General features: G+C 44.4%; 1 protein-coding gene across 3 annotated transcripts in view; it reads left to right on the top strand.

The window, feature by feature from the left end:
- The window catches only part of mtss1la (MTSS I-BAR domain containing 2a), a 32,684-nt gene that overhangs the window by 2,445 nt on the left and 16,264 nt on the right, over positions 1-13,975 (top strand). For all 3 annotated transcript variants that reach the window (XM_050073253.1, XM_050073252.1, XM_050073251.1), the window contains exons 2-3: positions 1,056-1,117; positions 1,232-1,305. In XM_050073253.1, coding sequence (XP_049929210.1) covers positions 1,056-1,117; positions 1,232-1,305 — 136 coding nt within the window. The remainder of the gene's footprint in view (positions 1-1,055; positions 1,118-1,231; positions 1,306-13,975) is intronic.

The raw sequence follows: 13,975 nt of genomic DNA, 5'->3' as shown, positions 1-13,975 counted from the left end.
TCCTCCCTCCCTCTGTTTGTCTCCCCTCACGTCCCTGGGAGCTGCAGGGTGTGTAGATGAAGAGAGAAATCTATGTCCCACCCTCCCCTGCTGCTCTGCATGTCGCCCTCCTTGCCCGCTTCTTCACCCTCCTCCCTCAGCTGTCTTGGCAGCGCATCCCTCCAGCCCCTGGGAGTCACAGGCCACACAAGCTAATTAGACACCTGTTGGAGTCAAGTGCAGACAGCAAGGCTGGGAGGATCATGGCAAACATTTTTGTTAGGGATGACGGCTCCTAAATCACTTTCCAAGCCGGGAGTTAAGCGGCCATCATTTCCAGAATGGGAGGTTACAGCACAAGTGATGAAGAGCAAGACTGTTACCAGATTGCAAACTGACTATATATAGTCAGGATGTGTGGCCTCTTTTGGCTCGTCTCCATCAAAGGGGCGCATGGGGGTTATGCCCTTCCTCTCCTTTCTCCAGGGCTCAAGCTCTTGCTCTAATGGGATCTAGCCTTGAATGTGTTTTATGTTTGGCTTCTGCTCTCACGGCTCAAGGCAGTGTGTGATGATCCCGGGGTAAATCTAATCCAGATTTCTCAAAGACCAGCCCTACTACCTGCCCAGTGCATATAAACACTGATGATATGAGAGCTTATGCAGATCATGCATGTACAAAAGACATCTAAACACGTGAGCACGCATACCAGCCCACGGCGAGGAATGATGGAAGAGGGCGTTAGGTTTATCAAGGACAATAATAACACAAGTGCGCACTAAGAAATCACGTTGACCTTTTTAAAGACAAGTCAGAGCAGGGAGCTTATACTCCAACCTGTTTCTAACCCTGGGGTAAGACACCAGGCTCCCTATGAGTTACTGCAACCTCCTTTCAGCTCTGTTATTAATACAAATTAAGGAGAAAAACAGATTCTATCCTGTTGTGGAGAACATTATGTCCTCTCAGATGTGTCTGCATTCAGTGTTTGTGTGTGTGTGTTTGCGAAGCCTGTGAGCTTAAATGTCCTTGGCGAGACATTTGTTTGACTCATTTCTTTTCCCTTCTCTTATCAGAGCTCTTACCCTGTGTGGGAAGACTTCAGTGCCAAGGCCACAAAACTCCACTCTCAACTCAGGTGAGAAGCGGCTCCACTGAATGGCAGAAACGTTGATGAAAGAAAATCTTGTGTAATATTTACAGACTTTTTATGCAGTCACGGTGCAGTGAACATGTGCCAATATATTTACAGGACCACGATTCTGGCAGCGGTGGCCTTTTTAGATGCCTTTCAGAAGGTTGCAGACATGGCTACCAACTCTAGAGGTAAGGGGATGTTTTGCTGTGAATACAAGCTCTCACACAGTGGAGTTAAGACTCTGAAAGTAGTGGTGGGAAAAAACAGAAAAATGACTTTTTGAACTGATCAATTTGTCTTCACAGAATGTTGCACACTTTTTGTCTTGCTGTATATTTTCACTCCCTGGTGTAACTGCATTATGGCTCGGCTACACTATTGTAATGTTTTGTATTGTGCAGTTTAACACTCTGAGGAATACAGTATTGTTTTCCCTTTAAGTTTGTGTGGAGCTACGGTTTGCAGCATCCATTGAAAGACAAGTAACTGTTCTTACTACACATTTTTGTTTTTGATTTTAAACATCATCACACATCTTGTCATCCTACCAGCAAGTTTCAACGCACAGAGAAAATACCACGAATAGACAAAGCCTCTTTTCTACCTTTTAGAAATGAATTTGTGGCATAAATATAATCTAAGAAAGCTAGTAGTGGACAGGCAGTGTGAGTGTGGTGCACCCAAGACACAGTCCTGCAACTCCAAGGGCCCTGACACACCTTGCCAACTGTCGGCCATTGGTCAGTGTCGGGCCGTCAGTTAGCGCCTGTCAACCAAGTTTTTGTGGTGTGTCTCACACTGTTGGCCCTAGTAGGCCTTTGTCGGCTTCTTTTGGCTGATTCAGCATGTTGAATCGGCGTCGGACCTGGCGAAGCCCGTTGGTCAGGAAAATTACTGATTGACTGTTCAGCTCAGCACACGAGAAGAGAAATTAATGCGAGCAAAGCAAACAACTTGTAAATTTACATGTAAATGGCCTGCACTTCACCCAATCTCACACACAGTCACACACTGGTGGCCGAGGCTGCCATACATGGTGCCACCTGCTACTCAGTACCCATTCACACACACTCACACATTGATGGAACAGCCATCAGGAGCAATTTGGGGTTCAGTATCTTGCCCAAGGATACTTTGAAATGTGGACTGGAGGAGCTGGGTATCGAACCTTCCAATTGGTGGATGACGTGCTCTACGTGTACCTCTACGTCTGAGCCACAGCCACCCCACTAAATTAAAGTCAAAAGGCTGTGAGATCAAATAAACTCGTTATATTAGGTAATATTTTCTCCACCATTGAGCTCTTTATCAGAAACTTTGTACTTGTTTGTGTTATTGTTAGCTAGCACACAGTAAATATCATTTGTTCTTTAAACATCTGGTTGCATTGTTAATGTGCTAACTGGCTAACTAGGGTCTTGAATCCGTCCTGTCGGTCTTCCGGTTTCCCTTTTTAAATGACAAATACAGACTACCCCTGCCCGCTGCTATGGAGAGTTATTTCCTCCCACGCAGGTGCAGAATGTACAAGCTAGTCGGCCATTGGCTGTAGTCTTTGCGGTGTGTTCAAGCAACATGAGGCGATGCATAGGTCTGCCTTCTCCGCCACCAGTTCTTTGATCTGTGTGTCTGGGACTTAAGATGGTCAAAGTGGGGGCAGCTCTGGAAGGGGGTGGGGGGTGAGTCGGCTCAGAGAAGTGAAAATCTGAGCTTATTGTTTCTTCAGTCTTAATGAGGTCTGCTGATCTGCTTTGTCACCCTGCTAGTGGCAGCAGACAGGCTGGCCAGAGAGGCAGCTGATTAACACAGATTTCTTTGGGGTTGATCGTCGAGAGCAGTATGTAGGTCAAAAAAGCCCGTACGAGCGTGCAAAGGCTCCTGACACGCACACAAACACAATCGCACATGCATAGACGCACACACACACACACACACACACACACACACACACACACACACACACACACACACACACACAGATATTCAAAGAGTGACAGCTGGTAGCTGGCCACCTGACCTCGCAGGTCACATGCCAACATGCTTTTAAACAGTTTGCACTCGCACAGCCCCCTACTGACCACTTACTGCTGGAGTGACTAAAGAGGCGTTTCTTCAACAGTGTTCACACATTCTCACCAGTTTTACTCCTACAGCCGTCCAGTTACAGTAGAGTTTATTGCCAAGGCGATACATCAACCTTAAATGATTCCTGATGTGAGTGCAAGATGAAGCAAGGTGGACTGGGGTCACCCGGCTAGCAGCTGGCAGCCTGCTTCAATAAAAGCGAGGTATAGACCATGGCAGGGCAGGACTTCAAAGGAAAGGGTGTCTACATTAAAAGCAGGTAGAACAGCAGAATGATAGATGGACCAGAAAGAGATGAGAGAGAGAGCGGGGCACAGTGAGTTTTACAGCTATAGATGCATGAAATCCCACAAAGTGTGTCACTCACACGCCCACTCACTCTTCTGCTCCTCTCCCAGGGACATTAACTTTAGGATTAATGTCATCCTTCTCAGGCCACAGACTGTATGATGCAGGGAGCACTTCGGGATGAGAGACTTTGTAACAGAGGAACTAATGAAACATAGTTTAGACTGGTGCTGGTGAATTGATGAGCAGAAGATTAGGTTTTATCATATAAAAACACATTTTAGATGGTTTCAGCTGATGGCAGTGTTGGCTTGTTGGACAATCAAACACCATGTTGGTCCAGACTGAAATATCTTAACATCAGTTTGATGGATTGCCATGAAATGTTGCACAGATATCTGTGGTGTCAAGAGGATGAATCCCTATAACTTTGGTAATATCCTTACTTTTTATCTAGCTCCTTCTCCATGTCAAATTTTTGGTGTTTCATCCAATGCTTTATTTTATGACCAACTTCCTGAAAACTAATGTGATTGGCACATACATAGTACACATGCCGCGTCTGTAACTGCCTGGAAAACGCGAGGTTGGGCGCTGGGCGCTACTGCTGTGCCTTTTTATTGCCAGCTTTCATGAGCGCGGCAGCAGGTTGCATCTAGCCTGGTTCCAGACCATAGACTCCGCCCACTCAACTGAGTAGGCTTGCATCTCTGGTCTGGCATACTGCAATGAATTTGCGATTTATCTCGTCCAAACGATGGATGGACCAATGAACGCCGGGGGTGGGGGCGGGTCTAGCAATTAGCCAATCAGCGCCACGCTGATATCAAGCTGTACGCCAGTGGGTAACTGGTGAGGATAGCAACAACGGCGACCGCTACAGATCCTACGGACCACATTAACGATGCTATCAAGGTATTTTGCCACTACTCGTGTTAATGGAGGATCAAATTAAGGAAGCTGCTAAACTGGATATAACGGCAATGCAGCTGGGCGTGCACGACGACGGAGACATTTTAAACGGGCAATGCTCGCTTGTTTTCGGCACCCCCGAGGCATGGATACTAATGACGTCAGATTCTGGGTGAGTCGTTGATCTCTACTGATTGGTTAGGGAAAAATCAAATTCCCTCCCCCTTGTAAATCGCCTTCAATGGAGGCAATGTCAGACTGAAGGTTCTGGGAGCTTCAGTCTGACACTCAGGCTAGGTTGCATCTGATGTTGCTAAGCAACCTTAACAAGCATCGTATCGTAGCCTATTTACCTGAAATCCTGAGTACAGAGCTGATCTTCTTCCAGGCGCTGTTTATAAATGTATCGGGATGTCCTCTGTGGGACAGATGTAAAGCTTTGGCACCTCTGCACCTAAATGATCAACTTTTTCATATTTACCACAGACTGATATTTACTGAAGAAGGGAAAGACATCTGTCGGCTGTGATTGGTTGGAATTCATCACACGGCATGCGGTTCCAGAAGTTGAACTCACAGCCATCGCACCCTGAAAATTAGGGGCTTGGGAATGTGTGTGTGCCACGACATCATTGCTCTGGCCTTCAAGTACGCCTGCCAAGTGTCTACATTGAAAACAATTAATTTGAGGGGGCAAAAAATGCCGGTTGTGTACGGCCCCTGGGCTCTGGAATTTTATGATTTGCATTGGTGATTTTTGGAAAATTTTCAGACTAAGCAGTTCAGTAGAAAATAACAGTAGGTTAAAGGCCCAATGTGTAGGATTTAGTGGCATCTAGCCTTGGACCAAGACGTTCATTGCATGAACGTCTTGAAAACGAACCCCGTTTTTCGTGTGGGGATTCCCGGTCTAGACCGATTCACATCTCCATAAACTTTCAAATCAAACATGTAATGTACTCACCTCATAGGCACAGATGTTAGGAAAGTGTACGAGGGTTGCCGTGTGTTTGTATATCCGTTATTGTTCAATAAACATGCATTTTATCTTGGGATGTCTTGAAATTTTCTTCACCCCTTCTTCGTCCTGCAATGAATGAGTGCACCAGCTTTCTACTGCGCCACAGCGCCACTTTAGTGGTTGGGAGGTGTACTACCAATGTGCAATGAACGTCTTGGTCCAAGGCTAAGTGGCATCTAGCTTGGTTTGCCAAGCTTGTAGGGGAACGACAGCTGCCGACTCAGATGTAATACCGCGAATGGCCCTAACTAGAGCCAGTGTTTGATTTGTTCATTCTGGGCTGCTGTAGAACAACATGGCAGACTCTGTGGGAGAGGACCTGCTCTGTATGTAGATAAAAACGTCTCATTCTAAAGTAACAAAAACACAACAATGTTTTGCTTCAGGTGATTATTAACTAATGAAAACATAATTATGAACATCATTTTCCCTTTCTGCCACAGGACCTTTAATAGAATTGCACATTGTTTTCTTTCTGCATTGTAAAAGACTTGCTGCTGAGTGTACAGAGCATTCATGTGTTAAATTTCCAGTAGAAGTTCGTGTTCAGCCCATATTAATTAATTAGACACATATTGAATCGATCAGTATAAGCAAAACGGCTTTGCTTGTAGTTGCTTTTGTTTTTTTCAAGTCCGACATCCACTCCAATGAATGTAAAAGAGATTGGGCTGTTTTTATGTGCGCTTAACCAGCGCACCATTTCAATCCCACTTCTCCTGTGGGAGCTGCGTTAAGCTTTGCATGCTCTGAACCCCAGCAATTAATTTAGCAGGAGGAATGTCGATATTTAGTGGAGCTTGCCCGCAGTGCATTGGGATAACCTTTGAACTCCAGACTGCAGGCTCCATGGACATAGACTTATTTGCCCTTCTGGCAGCTGCACTGTTAAAAGTTATTATCTTAAAATATATTGCCATCCAGATGTTCCGTTTTTCCACTTGCTTTTAGACTGACTAGCCTTAAACTGTTCAGGAAACAGTGGTAGATGCTTAGAAATCGTAGGTAACTTGCCCACCATTTCATAAGTCTCCATCTATTTGGCTGTGTCTCTGCATTCATGTGTGTGTGTGGGTTTGTTGGCCCACAGTGATTATGTTTATCTCAGCGTCTGCAGCACCATATATGGCTGATTGCACCACAGGGGGCCAGGCCCTTGGCTATGAACTGTTGGCCATCATCGCTGTCACCCTGATTCCCCTCTCGTGTTCAGGAGACGAGCTGCAGCTGCTGGCACAGCTGGAAGTTTCATCCCGATCCTCCTCAGCTTCTTTTAATCTACCTTTGACACACTTGCCCCGTCACCCCTTAAACTCTCACACACACTCTCCAGCCTGTACGTGTTTCCCTGCCAAGGAAAACAACATTTCCCCTCCTTCAGCGCTTCTTGATTGATCCAGAGAGAGAGGACGGTGAATGAAAGAGGATTTTATGATTTCCTGTCCTGACTTGTTTTGTTGTCTTTTACTGGAAGGGCAGCTTTTCATACATGCCCTTAATAGCTGTATTATATTTGAGGGCCACCCCTGCACCCCCATTTCCACTTCATACAACCGCCTCTCTGTGTCTGCATGTTCATGTTCAGGTTTCCTCTTGCCCGTGTTGTCCATTTTTAGAGTTTATGGTCACGGCCATGGCGTCAGCGTCTGTGTTTTATGAAGCAGCTGGAGGAGTCGACTGCCAGCCGTTTTGGCACTGGGTCTGACAGCACTGTTGCTCTAAGCTGCGCTGATGGATCTATGTCTAAAGGCACGTCTGTCTCTCACATCTGGGTTCAATAAAGGCCTGCCAACCACAAAGTCTATATTAGATCTATGTATTTGGAGGATTTTGGACTTTTCAAATATAAATGTTTCATGTTCTAAACACCCATCTTTTCCTTGGACTTAGTTTGAGGTCAGCTTAATGGCTTTTGGTGTGTTGTCTAGACCATTTTTCTCAATCATATTAAATAGTTGTGTAATGTTTTTAAGAGGACCGGACTTATCTGGAGAATTGTGGGCTCTGTGTTTGGTGTTTTGTTGTTGCTAGGCTGGTTGACGTGTTTTAGAGGAAGGTTGACTTCATTTTTTTCCATTTTTGGACATGGTTGAATTAGATAGAGGTCAAAGAGCTGGCAGTTCAAGGCTAATGGTCCATCAGGGTATGAGATACAGGCTCCATATTTTTCGGAGAGTGAGGTGAGTCTAGTTGGGGGGGCTGGTTGGGCGTGGGGTTGGGGGTTGTGGCTGCAGTGGGATTTCCACAGCTCTGGGTATCCAGGCTAGGCAGAGGCGTTTAGCTAATCCTCTTAGCCCCACTCTGTAACACACAGACACAGACAGCCTTCGCTTCCCTTCCTGATCAGCCACCCCCAGCTTTAAAAATTCACACTCTGGGATCACTGGCCAGACTGCGATGCGCTGCAAGTTTGTGCAAAACAGTGACGAAACCTTTCTCTCTTTACATCTGTGTGCCAGAGCCCGTAGAGTGCACACACCATTACACAGAAATAATGTTCCAGTGAGTCTTTGCAAGCTCTCTCTCTGTCTGTCTTTTTCTCTCACTCATTCAGTTCATACTCAGCAGAGGAATGGAGGTACGCTAGTAGATCAGTGTCTCAGTTAAGCAGTAATCTGCTTGGCCCCTGTGCTTCTCTGGGTTGGCAGATGGGACGGATATCCCTACCCGCCATCTGGACAGCCTGGCATGGAAGAGATGCAGCCCTGGCCTAGTGCAGAGCGAGATCAGGGGATTACTGTCCTCTGCACTGTCCCAGCAGTGCAGCTATTTTTACGGACATGTCAAATAATGAGAGTGCGGCCCATGTGACCAGCGCTGACATCCATCAAGCTCGACATTTCATGTTTAAGCCTGATTTGAGCCTGTATTGTACCAGTACTGGGAGGTGTGATCTGCATCTTGAATGTAGGTTTGACTTCGTAACAATAGCGTGTGGATTTTGAGTGTTTTAGATTTGACATGCAGTCATGATCACACGGTTTGATGCATTATAGTCCCCTGTGCCATGCATTCTGCTGATTGTATGCTCGGCTCTTCAGGTATTTCACGACCCCCAACCATTAAGCTGCATAAGTGTCCACAAGGGCCTCTTATTTCTCCCTCAGCTGTCTACCTTGTCTGTAGAAACAGCTCCCAACACAACTCTCCATGTCTCTCTCTGGAGTTTATGGGCTTCAACCTCAAAACTCGATGTGGTCGCTGCGCAAATGAATGTTTTCCAGCTATTAGAATGACTACACGCAAAGGGTGAAGTGGCTGGAACAATGATGCGAGGAACAGACGAAAAAAAGGGGGAATAATAATGGAAAGAAAACAAATCGTTCTGCTCTGCATAACTTTCGCTCTGAGGGTTGAATACCAAACTAAGAAGACAAACATGAGGCTTGAGGGGAACACTGTGTTCAACTATATCCTGAACACGAACTCGGTGTGGAAGGGAGCTGGCGCGGGGAGGGGAGGGAAAATACACAGGAGAGGGAGCCTGATGGAGGAATGTGAGGGAGGACATTAGAAGAGTGAATGAAAGGGATGCACGCATAGTTTTAATCAACCGAGGTGGCTGATTGGAAACAGTTGGAGAAATTTGCTGATAATGGAGGATCAGTCGTCACTCGTCAGGACACATGATTGTGTCGGGATTATTTTTAGCACAGTTTCACTATTTTTAATGTGTTGCCTATTTACTATTTTTTGTCATTGTAATGGTACATTGTCATTGAAATCCTGTCTTTTAGTCATTCTAGTAGCATGGCTCTAGGGATGGTGGACCACCAACATCTGTATGTGGGGCCCATGTGGGTAGTAAACAGGCTGAAAAATGGGCCCCATATAGGATTGTTCATGGGTTACATATTGGCCATATGCCAACTGCCCACATGGATGGGTTTACCCAAGTAGGCTCCAGATAAGATGCCCATTGTGGGTCCATACTCACTTGGTTCGCAGGTAGCCCTAGCACAACCCATGTGGGGCCTTTGGATAAAGCCATGGATGTGGGCAATTGGCATGGTGCCAATATGGAACCCATGGACATTCCCATATAGGGCCCATTTTTTAACCCATTTACTACCCACATGGGCCCCACATAAAAATGCTGACTGGGCTGTATCACCACCATGAGGTTATCATTCTTGGTAATTATTCAAATGTCTCAACAACTTTTGGACGGATTGCTATGAAATTTGGTACAGGCATTCGTGCTCCCTGCCAGATGAATTTAAACAAAGTTGTTGCCTTTTCATCAAGACATTTCTATCAGTCTCTATTGGTTTAGCCGGGGTGTAAATCACAAGTTTTATCATGTAACAATATTATATTGATTTCAATTCAATTCAATTCAGGGGCCTGCAATTAATAGGAGATGATACTAGTAAATATCCTTGTTTCCGTCTCTCAGCTACTTGACATTGCCTGCTTGGCGCTAGGCACCTGGCGTTGTTTGAATGTTTAGGAAGGAGGTACACCTGGATGGAAATGGTAAAACAGGTATACCATGGGAATTTCAAAATAAAGGCATATCTTGAAGGTGATTATATGTAGCCTATTGATTTTTTCACCGTGCATCGATGGCATTGGATTGTTGATCATTGAATCGATTAGTCAATCCAGATTGGTGTTTCATTACACCCCTGGTGTTTAGTGCTAATTAGCATCCTAGCATGCTAAACTAAGATGGTGAACATGCATGTGAACATTGTACAGGCAAAATTTTAGCATGTTAGCATCATCATTTTGACAAGTTAACATTCTGACATTAGCAGTTAGCTGAAATCATTGCTATTAAGTACAGCCTCACAAAGCTGCTAGCATGGCTGTAGTCTTGTCAGGTTTTAACACAGAGATACTTTAATCTTCTTTGCCAAGCAGGGGTTCTTGTTAATTGTATAAGCAGTTAAAGGTATTGTGACTAAAATCAATTGGCATTAAAAAACTGTAGGATTCATTTATGGTATAAGATGTAGATTAGTAATCACTAATAAAGACTTTATAGGTAGGAGTTTCCAGTATAATCTAATTGTTTTCTTGTAGAGAACATCATTTCAGTCCAACCACCCACATGGAAAGATTTTATTATTATGTGAATATAAAGTAGTTTATATTTGACGTCTCAGCTCTGACTGCTCTCTCCCTGTAAACACCCACCATCAGCACCGAGGAGAAAGGGGAGTGATGATAATAAACATCCCCTCAGGGTATCTTATGACTCAGAGGCTACAGGTGGAGGTGGAGCTCATGAAATGCTATATGAGCAGCAGCAGAGGTGTCAGCATTGTCTGGAGAATTGCTTGCAAATGAGCAACTTTGGCAGAGCAAAAGAGTGGTCAGAAAGTGTCAGAAAGACAACCTTAATGCAAAGGGTGTGAAGCAGAACAGTTTGAGTCATCTGGTTGAACTTGCTTGCAGGCTTTGCACCATTAAATATTGAGTCATCCACAGACTGCTGACTCAAGGTCTGTCTCTAGAGTTTGGATACCTCTGGGGTCTTTGTGTTGTATTCAGTATCCTTCTCTGGAGGTGAGGTGAAAACAACGCCCTTTGGCGTTTCTGTTCTTTTTATTCTATTGAGCGATACAGTACTTCTCCTTCCTTGTACATTTTCTTGTTTCTTCTCCATCTCCCTTTTCAAACTCCAGTGAAAAGCACATCTGGACAAGGGGCGGCATCTATTTTTAGCAGCATTTATGTCCCCGAACAGGAAGCTCCTCCAACAGAAAAATATCACTTCCTTCTTGTTCTCCTCCTCCTCCTCCTTCAGTCTCGTCCTAATGCACTCCAGAACATGTTTACACCACATCAGGATGCACAGAGGTCTGTCCGTGTCTGTGGGTGTTTCTGGTTGTGAGGTGAAACTTGCAATGCGATTCCGGCCAGACAACAATGGGATGAGTGTGTGTTTGACTCTGTGTGTGCGTGTATGTGTGTCACTAAAACAATTGATCGTAAGGTCGCTTCCTCTGCCTTTCATTTGCATTGTTGGTGGTTGGAAGAGACATTCCACATGCAAGGAAGTGACACAAAGGTTTTGAATGCTCTGCTGATTTACATTGCAGACACATAAAACACATTGGTTAGATCATAACGGTCACATAGGGTTAGGGTTACTTCCAGCTTCTTAAATGTGACGATTTGCTACTTCTATCTGTTTTATTGCATTGAGAATTTGGGGTTCACGATTGTTGGTTGGCCAAAGCACGTTAGTTGAAGAAATCACCCTTGACAAATTTGTAATATTAAGCTTGATAAATAAAATTTACTTGATGTGACTTTGCATCCCATATAACATGTAAAACATATTAAATATTTCCTTATTTGGTATAATAAGAATGCTTTATGTTCCTTTCTTGTATTATGTTACTTTCATCAAAGTTCAATTCCAGTTTGTGGCAAAAGGAAGAGTTAACACTTCATTATCTTTTCCCATGTTTGGTTTTCATGTTGTAAGAAGAAAAGGAAGAAAAAAATCTCAAAATATGGGCAAGTTTTATTTTTACACATACAGCAATGTGGTCTACGTGTTGGGCCCAATCCCATTTATAATTTTTTCCCCTACCCCTAATTTTCAAGTACCCCTTCTTGCCTTCAAACAGAGTCACAGGGGGTAGTGGTTAAAATATTCCCCTATGAAATGGGAAACCTCGGGAGATCCAGATACATCATTGGTAGTCATCCATGCTGGCATTAACATAAACAGATGCAACGAGTGTTGCAAGTATGCTTTTTTCTGCCGTGGTGATTTCCTTTGCTTGGGCTACAGACAGCCTTTTGCAGTTGTCAGGACATTCACAAATTGTTCGCAACTAAATTCCATACTATCAATCAGTCAAACAAGTCATCAAATAAAAAAGAAGACTGCTTCATTATCAGCCCACTAGCGGTGCTCTGCAGGTCAACCCTAGCAAGCCGTGGTCCTACCCTGCCAGTCTGCCCTGATATTAGAGGAGCGGTAGCTAGTGTAGCAACTTAAGGCCGTAGGTAACTTCCAGACGTCATATTCCATCAAAGAGGGGGAATGCGACATGAAAATATGCTCAAATGCGGGACTGTGATGCACTAATCTACAATAACAATGCAACATTAGCTAGCTAGCGAGGTAGCTACTAAGACATCGGCATACTAGCGAATTAATTTAATTAATAAAGACAAGGACCATAATACATTGAAATGACAGTAAACTAAGATAATTCAGAGGTGATTGTAATTTTTAAATCTTTATTAACAAAGAAAATACATTTGTGCGTTTTTTTTCTTGCTTGTGTTGCCATGTTGCTGATAAAGGCCATGTAGCCTTTACACTTCGTTGTACCCCTCTATCCCTTCCCGTAGACCTGAATACACAAAACGGAGCAGTAAGGGCTAAGTGGTAGGGGTAAGGGGTGTATTGGGATTGGGCCTTGGTTTTAAGTGTCATTGAAGACAATGAATACAAACAATGATGGCCTAGTTTCTAGTAGTTGCAGTATGAAACCCCTCCTTCAAACACACCAGGCTCTGTTTACAAAGTAAAATATACTTTTCACCCAAATCTGTCAGCCGATAAAACGTGAACATAAATCTGAGTGAAACAGACGTTTACTTTGAGCTATAGTTATGAGCAAAGAGTCTCATGAAATGCTTATTTTTTCAAGTCCGGCTCTTAAGAATGTGAATATATTCACGTTTTACATCAGAGAGATTTTGGGGAGTTTCTCAAAAGACTCGCACATTGTCTTTGTCTGTCATCCACAATTTATGTAACTTCGGTTAGATCTATAATTCTCTTGTTGCAGGCGTACAGTACTGTACTCTAGTTCCTCAATCGATGTCCTCACAAGGCTCTTTTATCCCCCACTCTTCTCTCCATCAGAAGCGATTGCTCCCTAACCAGCAGACGTGCGGGATGCTGCTTTATTTTTTAATACGGACTGCTCTCACAGACATACACCGCCAGAACTCAAGCTGTGCTTTGAAGCCAATGTTTGATGATGCGAATGTATGATGTTTTGTCAGGTTCTTGAATTCGGAAATCTCAGCTGCGTATTTGCTCCACTGGTAACTAAATGAGACCAGTGAAGCTGATAAAATCAAAGCTCTCTCCACTGACAAAAAATGTTTGCATGATGTTTGCGGCTCCTTTGAAGGGATAAACACACGAACTGCATCAAGATTTTTGATGGTATTGGAAAACATTGCATGAGCTATATATTTGCTGGGAGATTGTGTCCTGGCAGCGCCTGTTGCACCTGCATCAGCCAGCCAACACTTCCTCTGCCCCCTGACTGGCCCAACCCAGCCGGCACCTCAGCAGTGTGTACCCTCTTTCATCCTCCCCTCTCCTCCCTTCTCATCCCACGGCCCTTTTCATCCATCAGTGGCCTCCGCTGTGTCCCTGCCAGTTCACATTCTATAGCACTTAAAAGGAGGGAGGGTAAAGTCAGGAGGCTTAACTGTCTATGCCAGCCGCAGTCAGCTCCGTAGCCAAGGTGCCAACGTGAGGAATAACTGTTGTCTCACGGATGATGGAATTTCCTTTGCTAAGCTGTGACTTTAGGGGAGCTTAGCAAAGAAAAACC

Source organism: Epinephelus moara, chromosome 20 (assembly GCF_006386435.1).
Source record: "Epinephelus moara isolate mb chromosome 20, YSFRI_EMoa_1.0, whole genome shotgun sequence".
Lineage (NCBI taxonomy): Eukaryota > Metazoa > Chordata > Actinopteri > Perciformes > Serranidae > Epinephelus > Epinephelus moara.
This window is presented reverse-complemented; position numbering and strand designations above follow the sequence as displayed.